This window comes from Mobula hypostoma, chromosome 3 (genome assembly GCF_963921235.1).
Source record: "Mobula hypostoma chromosome 3, sMobHyp1.1, whole genome shotgun sequence".
NCBI lineage: Eukaryota > Metazoa > Chordata > Chondrichthyes > Myliobatiformes > Myliobatidae > Mobula > Mobula hypostoma.
In genome coordinates, this window is record NC_086099.1 from 188,480,444 (window position 1) to 188,492,794 (window position 12,351).

A 12,351-nucleotide genomic window follows, 5' to 3' on the forward strand; every position below is an offset into this window, starting at 1 on the left:
CAAAATGATGAAATAAAGCAGAAAGAGTTGGAAGTACCAAGGTCAGACAGAATCAGTGGAGAAAGAAGCAGAGTTAACATTCAATCAACAGTCAAAAATGTTAACCATGTTTCTTCTACCATAGATGCCATGTAATCTGCTGAGAATTTATAGTGTTTTATTTTCAGATTTTCAGCATCTACATGATTTGACCTTTTTGGTTAGTTAGCTAAGTAGTGATCTCACTGCCCATTATCTACGTCAACCCTTTGGCACATTAACAAACAACTGGCTGAAGGAACTCAGCAGGTTGAGCAGAATCCGTGGGAGGAAGCAAATTGTCAATGTTTCTGATCACAGCTCTGCATCAGGACTCCACTGGCAGATTATTTTGTTTGCATTAAATTGTTGTGAAATGTTGGCATTACCTTGCTTAATTCTCCGTTTTACTTTAATTCAGGCAGCCTGGGGTGGTGGTTTGCTGATGTCTAGAAAACATCGCTGGAAGTTAAGTGGAACTGAGAGGTAATGAATGCTCTTGCTACTTTCTCAGACCTGGTGACACAACTTGTCACACAGTCTGCTGCTAATTTATGCTCAGTCTCTCATTTTGGTGGCAGTTTAAAGGAATCCCTGGCGAAGCTGTTGAATATTTAAAAAAAAGTTGAATCAGGTCTGCAGAAATTAAAGGCCTTTTTAAACTTTATTTTGGATATCCCAGATGTGCCAGATAGAAAAAGGCTTTGGTGCAACTTCCCTATTGTAATTGCTGGAGATGCAACAACATGCTGTTCTCAAAATGTCAATGGGAGGCAGATGTCTGCTTTCAAGACCTCTAGGCAAAATGTCCATTGGTGGCCATAGAAAGACTCACACAGGGGTAGAAAAAAGAACACAGATGTTTTCTCAAGCCACAGTCAGATCATTAGCTCCTCCCTGGGCCCTTCTTGAAGATTGAACACTACAGTTCCTTGGTGGGTATCAACCACAGCAAGGTGGGAAAGAAGTGTTTAAGTCCTCTTCCACTGCTTTTTAACTCCATAATTTCTAGTAGATTACAAGAGTTAAAATCCACTTGTGTCTTCACAATGGATTTTCAGCCAAATTTTAAAATATAATTATGTATTATTGTGCACTTCTGTCATAAGTTCCATGGTGGCCTAATACAGTATTGGTAAGCCTTGAGTGTTCAGAGCTTCAAAGGGGAGACACCACAAGTCTGCTCCTCCTGCTTTCATTTCTAACTGCTAATTATGTACTTTTCAACTTCAGAATGGTAGCTCTAAGGTGATTGAATAGTATTTCTTATCCCCTTTTCATAAATACAGTTGATACCTTTATTTCTAGGGCGAACTCTGTTACTTGGAATCCACACAAGATGATGGGAGTCCCCTTGCAGTGTTCGGCTCTACTAGTCAGAGAAGAGGTAGGGACCATTTTTTTTTCATGCAAGTTCATTGGTAGTGAATTAATAGTGCCACTATCTCTTTAAATCCCATTTACAGATACTGACTATGATGTCTCCTGATGTAATTTTTGCTTTGTGTTGTCGTTAAGTGTCTTTCCCAGAGTGGCAGTAGAAGCACTAGTATTGACCAGCAAATACCCAAGTGAGCTGTTAATCTTAAAATTAACCTGGGTTCTCTGTCCTTGTTCTGCAGTCAGTGACACAGGAAGAAATACAGCCAATGATCACTTTATTGGGTACACCTGCTCTTTAATGCAAATATCTAATCAGCAAATGTTCTGTTGATTTTGTCATGTAAAATATCAGGATATTATTGGATTGTGATAGGTGAGAGTTAGAATTGTCTTTAATACACAGATTTGTTTCTTATAAATCTTAAACTGTAAAAATCAAGGTATTCTGTAGAAGGCTAGGTTCTTAGTTCACTCGGTTCAATTACTCCCAAAAGTTTCAATCTGTTCAAATTTTAAAATTCATTGTCTTTTTTATGATATGCAACTCAATTTTCTTCATATGATTATCTGGTATTTTTTCTTGCTTTCCATTTGTTATCACACACTTCTTTACCTCCTGATTTCTTAAGCATTCATTCTCTTTCACCATAATCCAACCTCCTTCCTTTCTTGCCATTTTACATTCCATTTTGCTGCTGCTGTTCATCTGTGTCCCAACTCCTGATCCATCCAGTTGTCCTCAGTCATGATTCAGATCACTGTTAAACTTTGCTCCTTTTGCACTGTTTCACACACATGCACTGGGTTGGATTTTCAGAATTACCATACTCCTCTTTTGCATAGATTCTCCACGAGGATAAAGGTCCCATATGGCTAGCACATTAACAAGCTTAGTAGATTCCTGTTGGGGATTGGATGTGTTATTTTTAGATACTCTGACTTTAAAGATTACCCTAAGAATTTTAATTCGTACTTCAATGGGGAAGACTTACGTGCCACAGATTTGTGAAGATAAGACATTGGAACAGGAGTAGACCATATACATGATGTTTAACAGGCATTTGGACATTTACTTGAATAGGAAAGGAGTAGAGGGATGCAGTTGACCCCTCGATGAGGACTGGTGTGTGACCCCTCGACTTCCCCTTTCTGAGGTCCACAGTCAGTTCCTTGGTCTTACTGATGTTGAGTGCAAGGTTATTGCTGCGACACCACTCATCCAATTGGTCTATCTCACTCCTGCATGCCTCCTTGCCACCATCTGATTCTGCCAACAATAGTGTCCTCAGCGACTTTATAGATGGCGTTTGAGTTGTGCCTAGTCACACAGTCATGGGTGCAGAGAGAGTCGAGCAGTGGGCTAAGCACACATCCTTGAGATGCACCAGTGTTGACTGTCAGCAAAGAGGAGGTGTTATTTCTGATCCATACAGATTGTAGTCTCCCAGTGAGGAAGTCAAGGATCCAGCGGCAGAGGAAGGTACAGAGGCCGAGGTTTTGGAAGTTTTTGATTAGAACTGAGAGTTTGATTTTGTTAAACACTGAGATGTAGTCAATAAACAGCAGTCTGACATAACTGTTACTGTTGTCCAGATGATCTAAGGCCAAGTGGAGAGCCAATGAGACTGCATCTACTGTAGACCTATTTGGGTGATAGGCAAATTGCAGTGGGTCCAGGTTGTTGCTTGGGCAGGAGTCGATTCTAGCCATGACCAATCTCTCTTAATCACCGTAGATGTGAGTTCCACTGGGTGATAGTTGTTGATACTCATCGTGCTGGGCATTGAGCACTGGTATGATTGTTGCCTTGCTCCCTTGAAGCAGGTGGTAACTCCAAATGCAGCATTGATAGATTGAAGATGTGCTTGAACACTCCCACCAGTTGTTTTGTATAGGTTTTTTTAATGCCCTACCAGGTACACCATCGGGTCCTGACGCCTTGCAAGTGTTTACCCTCTTGAAAGATGTTCTGACATTGGCCACTGAGATAAAGATCACAATATCACCAGATGGTGCAGGAATTCACAGAGGTGCAGTGTTACTGCCCCTATCAAAGTTTACATTAAATGGGTTCATCTCATCTGGGAGTGGAGCATCAACGCCATTCATAATGTTAGGTCTTGCTTTGTATGAAATAATGACCTGCAAACCCTGTGAGAGCTGACATTCATCTGATTCCATCTCTTACCTCAACCATAATTGTTTTTTCACTCTTAAAATAGCCTTCAGTAGCTCATACCTGTGCTTCTTGTATAGTACTGGATCACTGGTCTTGAACCCCACAGACCAAGCCCTGAATGCCACACAGACCTAGCCCACAGCAGACTACAAATCTCTTAGTTCTCCTTTTGATTTGGGTATATCTGATATGTTCTTGAAGGCACACACTCATCCACACAGGTTTTGGTGAAGTCCATGACAACTGCGGCATATTCATTCAGACTCGGTGATGAATCCCAGAATATTGTCCAGTCCACCAACACAAAGCAGTCCTGTAAGCGATTCACTGCCTCTCTTGACCCAACCTTCTTGGTCTTCACCACTGGTGCTGATTGAGAGATTGCTTTCAAACTTCAAATGAAAGAAATTGCTGCCAGACTCAACAAGTTGAGCAGGGAAGGAACAGTTAATGATTTACATTGAGACCCTGCATCAGGACTGAGAGCGGAGAGTGAAAATAACTGGTACAAAGGGACGTGGGGTGCGCTGATTCAGGGGCCAGTAAGATGTAGATGAGTGGAAATGAGGTGAAGAATGATGGACAAATAGAGCCAGGTGGAAGAAGAAGGGCAGAGTTAGGAGAAAAAGGCAGGAGGCAGATAGTTGGAAGCAGACAAGAATAAAAAAGTGTGAGGATGAAGAAGGAGAGGAGAGGATGAAGGTGGAGACAGAAGCCAGAGGGTGGTAGATGGGGACACAAAGACTGGAAGTTCTGAAATCTGATAAGTAATGAAGGTGATAATGGGAACCATTAAGGGAGAGGTGAAGAGTGGATGAAGCCAGATAGAGGAGGAAATACGGTGAGTGGTTCGAGCCATGAGGAGAAAAAGGTAAAAATGAGTAATAGGGAACTGATGGGAGATTATAGAAAGGGGAAAAAACTGGAAGGATCAAATGTGAAATGGAAGGAGAGAGAGAAGGGACCACAGGAGATATCACATATCTACCTCTGTGTCCCAACTCCAGCTCTCCACCTCCCCATTGTGATATATGTAAATGACTTCAGTGTAAATGTGGTGAGCTAGTTAGCAATTTTGTGGTTGACACAAAAATTGCAGAGTCTTGGATAATGAGTAAAGTAGTTGAAAGCTACAACAGGACATAGATGAGTAGGAAATATGGCCCAAAAATGGTAGATGGAGTAAGTGTAAGGTGTTGCATTTTTGGAGATCAAATGTGACAGGAAAGTATTTAGCAAGGCCTTTGGCAAGCTCTCACATGGGAGTTTGGTCAGGAAGTGCCGCAGGGATCGGTGCTGGGTCCACTGTTGTTTGTCATCTATATCAATGATCTGAATGATAAGGTAGTAAAGTGGATCAGCAGATTTGCAGATGACACCAAGATTGGTGGCTTAGTGGACAGCAAGGAAAACTGCAGGAGCCGGACCAGCTGGGAAAATGAGCAAAAAAGTCTCAGGTGTAATTTAATGTAGATAAGTGTGAGGTGTTGCACTTTGGTAGAACCAACCAGGGTAGGTCTTACATGGTGCATGGTAGGACACTGACAAGTGCGGTAGAACAGGGATATGGGAATACAGGTCCATAATTCTTTGAACATGCCATCACAGGTAGATCATATGACAGGTATGGTCATAAGGAAAGCTTTTGGTACATTAGCTTTTGGCCTTCATAAATCAAATTACTGAATGTAGGAGTTAGGACATTATGTTGAAGATGTATAAGATGTTAGTGAGGCCAAATTTGGAGTATTGTGGGCAGCTGTGGTCACCTACTTACAGGAAAGAGTGCATGAAAATTTATTTAGATGTTGCCAGGACTTGAGGACGTGAATTATAAGGAAAAGTTGAATAGGTTAGGGCATTATTCTCTAGAGTGTAGGAGAATGAAAGTATTGTATACAATTTTCTTCACCTATCTACAGGAAAGATGTAAATAAGATTGACAGGGTACAGAGAAAATTTACAAAGATGTTTACAAAGACTGAGGACCTGAGTTATAAGGAAAGATTAAATAAGTTAGAACTTCATTCCCTAGAACAGAGAAGATTGAGGGGAGATTTGATAGAGGTATACAAACATATGAAGGCTATAGATAGGGTAAATGCGAGCAGGCTTTTTCTAATGAGGTTAGGTGAGACTACAAATAGATGTCATGGTTTAAGGCTGAAAGATGAAATGTTTAAGGGGAACATGAAGGGTAACTTCTTCACTCGGACTGCTGTGAGAGTGTGCAATGCGCTGCCAGTATAAGTGGTGGATGCAATTTTGATTTCAACATTTAAGACCAGTTTGGATAGGTACATGGATGGTAGGAGCATGGCAGGCTATGATCTGGGTGCAAGTTGATGAGGGTAGGCAGCTCAAATGGTTTGGCATGAACTAGATGGGCCGAAGCCATGTTTCTGTGCTATACTTTTATACAGCTCTATACAGTAAATGGCAGGGCCCTTAGGAGCATTGATGTACAGAGATGTCTTGGGCTGCAAGTCCATGCTCCTTGAAAGTGGCAACACAAGGATATAGGGTGATTTAAAAAAGGCATACGGCATACTTTCATTTATTGTTTGGGGCTTTGAATATAAAATTTACAGGTTAAGTCAATGGTGTATAAAACTTAGATGAAGTCACTTTTGAGAGTTTTGTCTGCCTTTCTGATCATCGGATCACAGGAAGGTTGTAAAGGTTTTGGAGATGGTGCAGAAGAGTTTCACAAGGGTGTTACCTGCATTAGAGGGCATCTGCTTTGAGGAGAGCCACAAACATTCTACTCGCTCAAGCAGCATCTGCAGAGGGAAAGGAATTGTTGACAGTTTGCTTCAAAACTCTGCATCAGGTCTCAGAGCGATAATCAGTATAAAGAGTAGTGAGGGCGTGACAGGAGACCGAGGTGATTAGGGGACTGTGGAAGGTGAAATATAATAGGCAGGTCAAGCTGATAGGGGAAGGGGGACTTGGGAGATAGTGGATGATAGCTGAAGCCAGACAAAATAAAGAGGCAGATGGAGCAAGATGGAGTGAAGGGATGGTAAAAGTGGAGACAGCTAATTCCATCTTCACCTTCCCCTCCCCCAACTCACTCCAACTGCTTCTCCTTTTCTTTTTTTTATTTCCTCTTGATACTATCTCAGTCTTGAAAAAATTCAATGCCTGAGTTTTGTTTAAGTTCAGTTTTCAGCGTGCATGCATTGTAGCAAAGCCACTATGGAGTCGAACATTGTGCAATCAATGAACTTCCACATTTCTGACCTTAAAGTGCAATCAACAGCCTCTGAGTTATTGAATTGCAAAAACAATTACAGCCATTACTGAACGGTAGAAGCACCTTGTCATTTAAAATCCTTGCAACACACATCAAAGTTGCTGGTGAACGCAGCAGGCCAGGCAGCATCTCTACGAAGAGGTACAGTGGATGTTTCGTTGACTGTACCTCTTCCTAGAGATGCTGCCTGGCCTGCTGCGTTCACCAGCAACTTTGATATGTGTTGCTTGAATTTCCAGCATCTACAGAATTCCTCGTGTTTGCGCATTTAAAATCCTTTATTGTTTAGACCCGTATTCATGAATAGCTTTTGGATTTTGTTTTATTTTCCAAGCTTTCATCTGTTATACCTACCTTCACACTTGATTGAACTTTTTGCAGGGACTGTTGCAGAGCTGTAATCAGATGAACGCCTGCTACCTCTTCCAACCTGACAAACACTATGATCTGTCCTACGACACTGGAGATAAGGCATTGCAGTGTGGGCGACACGTGGATATTTTTAAATTGTGGCTGATGTGGAGAGCTAAGGTAAGCATTTCAACTGGTGATCTGCATTTGTTATTGGTCTCTTTACAAGCAACTTAGAGAGTTTTCATTGAGAAAACATTAGAGACATTTTAGAGAGCATGTCTTATGAGGAAAGCTTGAGTGACCTCAGGCTTTTCTCTTTGGAGCTAAGGAGGATGAGAGGTGACTTAATAGAGGTGGACAAGATGATAAGAGGCATAGATCGACTGGATAACCAGAGACTTTTTCCCAGGATGGAAATGGCTAATACCAAGGGTTATAATTTTAAGCTGATTGGAGAAAAGTATAGGCAGGATATCAGAGGTAATTTTTTTTATATAGTAAGTGTGGTGGGTGTGTAGAATGCCCTGCCAGAGGTAGTGGTAGAGCAGATATGTTAAGATCTCTAGATAGGCACATGGCTGATAAAAAATTATTGTGTAGGAAGGAAGGGTTAAATTGATCATAGGCTAGCTTAACTGGTTAGCACAACATCAGGGGCCGAAGGGCCTGTACTGTACTGTAATGTTCCATGTTCTGAGCATAGAACACATCATGGTGGCGTAGCAGTTAGCATGACGCTATTACAGATCGGGGTGTTTCACAGTTTGGAGCTCAGTTCCAGCATCATCTGTAAAGTGTTTGTACAATCTCCCTGTGACCTCCGGGTGCTCCGGTTTCCTCCCTCAGTCCCAGTTAGTGGGTTAAATGGACATTGTAAATTATCCTGTGATTAGGCTAGTGTTATACACTAGCTGGGTTGCTGGGCAGAGCAACTCATTGGGTCAGAAGGGCCTGTTCTTTAATTAGGGAAAAACCAAAGAAATGACCAGTTCTGCCAATCATCCACCTGTGGTTTTTGATTCAGTTTTTTTAATGCTATCACTAAAGTCCGGCCTGCTGAACACGTCACGCATTATGGGTTTTCTCAACATGCAACACTGACAAAGAAGCATCATCTGATTCTAAAAACCACATTACGTTGTTTAATCTCGCCTCTTCGTCCCTCTCTAGATGTGTCACAGCGTGATACAGTGCTAACAGTCACTACAGTTATCAATTTACGAACAGAGTAACTCTCTTGAGGAATGTGTGAAAGAAACCACAGCAACTTCTACCTATCCAAGCAGGAATTTTTCACCAGAAATACAGGAAGTGGAGGACAGTCAGGCACAAGTAATATGCTTTAATTCCATCTCGGTCACTCAAAGTCACCAATTTTGGTCACCCACAGTGGACTTACCCATCAATTCCACTCTTTTGAGTATCTGCTTTATCATTATATCCAGCTCTCTTGCACAATGATCACTTTCAGTGAGCAAACCTGTACTCTTACACTTTACCTTACACGCCAAATGTCTGTAAAAGCAGTCTGTGTGTCAAATGACAGGGCATTTGTTGGCAATGATATGGGATATCATTCCATTCTTCTGATGTCTCATGTTAGGACTTTATTCCCTGGAGCGTAGAAGAATGAGAGGAGATTTGATAGAGGTATATAAAATTATGATGGGTATAGATAGAGTGAATGCAAGCAGGCTTTTTCCACTGAGGCAAGGGGAGAAAAAAACCAGAGGACATGTGTTAAGGGTGAGGGGGGAAAAGTTTAAAGGGAACATTAGGGGGGGGCTTCTTCACACAGGGAGTGATGGGAGTGTGGAATGAGCTGCCAGACGAGGTGGTAAATGTGGGTTCTTTTTTAATATTTAACAATAGATTGGACAGATACATGGATGGCAGGTGTATGGAGGGATATGGTCTGTGTGCAGGTCAGTGGGACTAGGCAGAAAATGGTTCGGCACAGCCAAGAAGGGCCAAAAGGCCTGTTTCTGTGCTGTAGTTTTTCTATGGTTTCTATAGTAACAAGAAGGGTAACTTACTGAAAGAGCAGGTAATTCAGGCTAAATTTGCCAATGTATTCTTACCAAACGCTGAAGACAAAAGATAAATCATGAGAAGAAAATAAAGTACTCAGTTGCTTTTTGAGATTAATACTAATACAATTCAAAATGAAGTTCTGTTTTTCATTCAGAGTTTGCAACTACATTTTATGTACTGGCCATGAGTATAAAGGGCATTGGAGTCCAAATTCATCACTGATAAACAGATTAACTATGTTAATTTGCATAAATGTAACAGCTGTCTAAATTACCCCTGCCTACACTATGTCAAAGGCCTAATGGCTGCACTTGAACACTTAATTTCAACTAGCTTCTAGCACCTTCAGATCAAGGCATGCATAATAGGTGAGAGGTTTATGATTCATCACGGTGCTTTAATAGATTTGGACAGAACGAATGTGATGTTGTGACAAAATCAATGTGATTTTCTGGGCTGAAGTACTTCTGTTGAATTGATTTCAGCTCTGGCGAGTATCCATTGTTTATTCTGGGATTACTATGGTAAAGGGCTGAATAAGAATTAGTTAGAATAGGTGAGATGTCTGTAAAACTTCTGGACCTGCCTTCTGTGTTACTTTTTCAGGGTGAGATTAGCAGATAACTTCCAAAAGTTTGAAGGTATGTTCACATCATAGCTAACTGATGGAAAAGTTTATTTCAATTTTTGTTGTAGCAGCACATACAAAATGATGGAGGAACTCAACAGGTCAGGCAGCAACTATAGAGGGAAGTTAAGAGTTGATGTTTAAGGGTCTCAGCCCAAAACATCAATAATTCTTTTCCCTCTATAGGCGCTGACTGACCTACTGAGTTCCTTCAGCATTTTTTTTGTATGTTGCTTCAGATTTGCAGTGTCTTCAGTCTCCCTTGTATCTTCATTTTTTTGTTTTCCAGGGTACCTTGGGTTTTGAGGCACAGATTGACAAGTGTTTGGACCTATCTGACTACTTGTACAACAAAATTAAAAACAGAGAAGGATACGAAATGGTGCTTGATGGGAAAGTACGTTCGATTTCAATGGCTAAGGTGGAAAAAGAAGAGTATCTGATGTTTCACGAATGTAAAAACAAATTAACTAATGGAGAGTATAAAAGATAAAAGTATTGCAAAGTTTTGTTAGCACGTGAAGCCCAAGCGACAGTAAAACAGACCAGATTTTTTTTCACGTTATGCTCATCTGTGCATTGTTTCCACTGCTGAGTCAGCATCAACCTTGGGAACACCATTTACCATTTCACCTGCTTCTCATTCTTCAAAGTTAATCTTACTGGGCTACACTAAACTAAAAAATCTGCCTTCCAACAACCTCTAACTTCACAGAGCTGTTTCATAGTCTTCTGATTCCAACCCTCACATTGGTCTCATTGGCCACAGACGCCGCTGCACGAACAACGCAGGCAGCTGGGACGCAACATCTGTGGTCGACCTTGACCAAAAGGGAGTTACCAGTGATCTTACTGATTGGCCTTTGAGAGGCAGGCGGATGAGATAACTGCATCGGCCATTTTGATTTGACACAATGTCAACCAATCCAAAAGTGAGTGGTTAGAGATAACTATTTTTCATCCATGATGATATGTATGAGAAATACTTACAGTAGCTCTAAGCACTCTTACTTGGATTATATATCAACCCATACCGTTCCTCCTTTAATAAAAACAATTGCAATTCTAATATGAGGCTTTAGTGTTTAAACCTGTAAACCTTCCGCTAAACAAAATACAGATTTAACAAGTCAGGAAATGGTTATCCGTATGCAAGGGGCAGAACTTGAGGCTCCACTGTGGCATCACTTCTGTGTTCCTGAAGATTTTCTACTTTATATAACATTTGTGGAGACAAAAAAATCACCTACATTCTATCATTTTCAGTCTCTCATGTTACTAACTGATGGTCTTTGACAGTTCACTATTACCAAAGAAAATTTAATTGCATTTAAATGTGTCTGATCTTCAATCATATATAAAAGAAGTTTAAATGGAATTAAGCACACTTATTAAAATTATAAAAGGAATAGATTGAATCATATATTTTAATAAATATCTGGGGAATAAGGATGCTGTTCTTGGACTACAGTTCAGCATTCAACACCATAGTTCCATCCAGGCTCGACAAGGAGCTCAGAAACCTTGGCTTTGACCCTGCCTTGTGCAGCTGGATCCTAGACTTCCTGTCAGATTGCCAGCAGGTGGTAAGAGTGGGCTCTCTCACCTCCACCCCTCTGACTCTCAATACAGGAGCCCCTCAGGGCTGTGTACTGAGTCCCCTCCTTTACTCTCTGTATACCCATGAGTGTATTGCCACCCACAGCTCCAATCTGCTAATTAAATTTGCCAACGACACTACATTGATTGGCCTTATCTCAAACAATAGCGAAGTGGCCTACAGGGAAGAAGTCATCTCTCTGACACAGTGGTGTCAAGAAAACAGTCTTTCCCTCAGTGTCGCAAAAACAAAGGAACTGCTTGTGGATTACAGGAGGAATGGAGATGGGCTAACCCCAATTGACATCAATCGATCTGGGGTTGAGAGTGTAAACAGCTTCAAGTTCCTCGGCATCCACATCACTGAGGACCTCATGTGGTTTGTACACACCAGCTGTGTGGTGAAAAAGGCACAACAGCGCCTCTTTCACCTCAGACGGTTGAGGAAGTTTGTTATGGGCTCCCAAATCCTAAGGACTTTCTACAGAGGCACAATTGAGAGCATCCTGACTGGCTGCATCACTGCCTGGTATGGGAACTGTACCTCCTTTAATCGCAGGACTCTGCCCAGAGTAGTGCAGACAGCCCAGCGCATCTGTAGTTTTGAACTTCCCATGATTCAGGACATTTACAAGGACAGGTGTGTAAAAAGAGCCCTTAGGATCTTTGGGGACCCAGGTCACCCCAAGCAAAATCTATTCCAGCTGCTACCATCCAGGAAGCGGTACCACAGCATAAAAGGCAGGACCAACAGGCTCCGGGACAGCTTCTTCCACCAGGCCATCAGACTGATGAACTCACACTGATTTGAGTGTGCTCTATGTTACATTGACTGTTATGAATTATTATAAATTACTATGATTGCACATTGCACATTTAGACGGAGACTTAACGTAC

The 12,351-nt window shown here is 41.5% G+C and overlaps 1 protein-coding gene across 1 annotated transcript in view; it reads left to right on the forward strand.

The window, feature by feature from the left end:
* Window positions 1–12,351, forward strand: part of gad2 (glutamate decarboxylase 2) — a 113,925-nt gene that overhangs the window by 91,634 nt on the left and 9,940 nt on the right. The window contains exons 12-15 of the mRNA XM_063044264.1: window positions 440–504; window positions 1,327–1,405; window positions 7,221–7,370; window positions 10,145–10,252. Of these exons, the coding sequence (XP_062900334.1) occupies window positions 440–504; window positions 1,327–1,405; window positions 7,221–7,370; window positions 10,145–10,252 (402 nt within the window). The remainder of the gene's footprint in view (window positions 1–439; window positions 505–1,326; window positions 1,406–7,220; window positions 7,371–10,144; window positions 10,253–12,351) is intronic.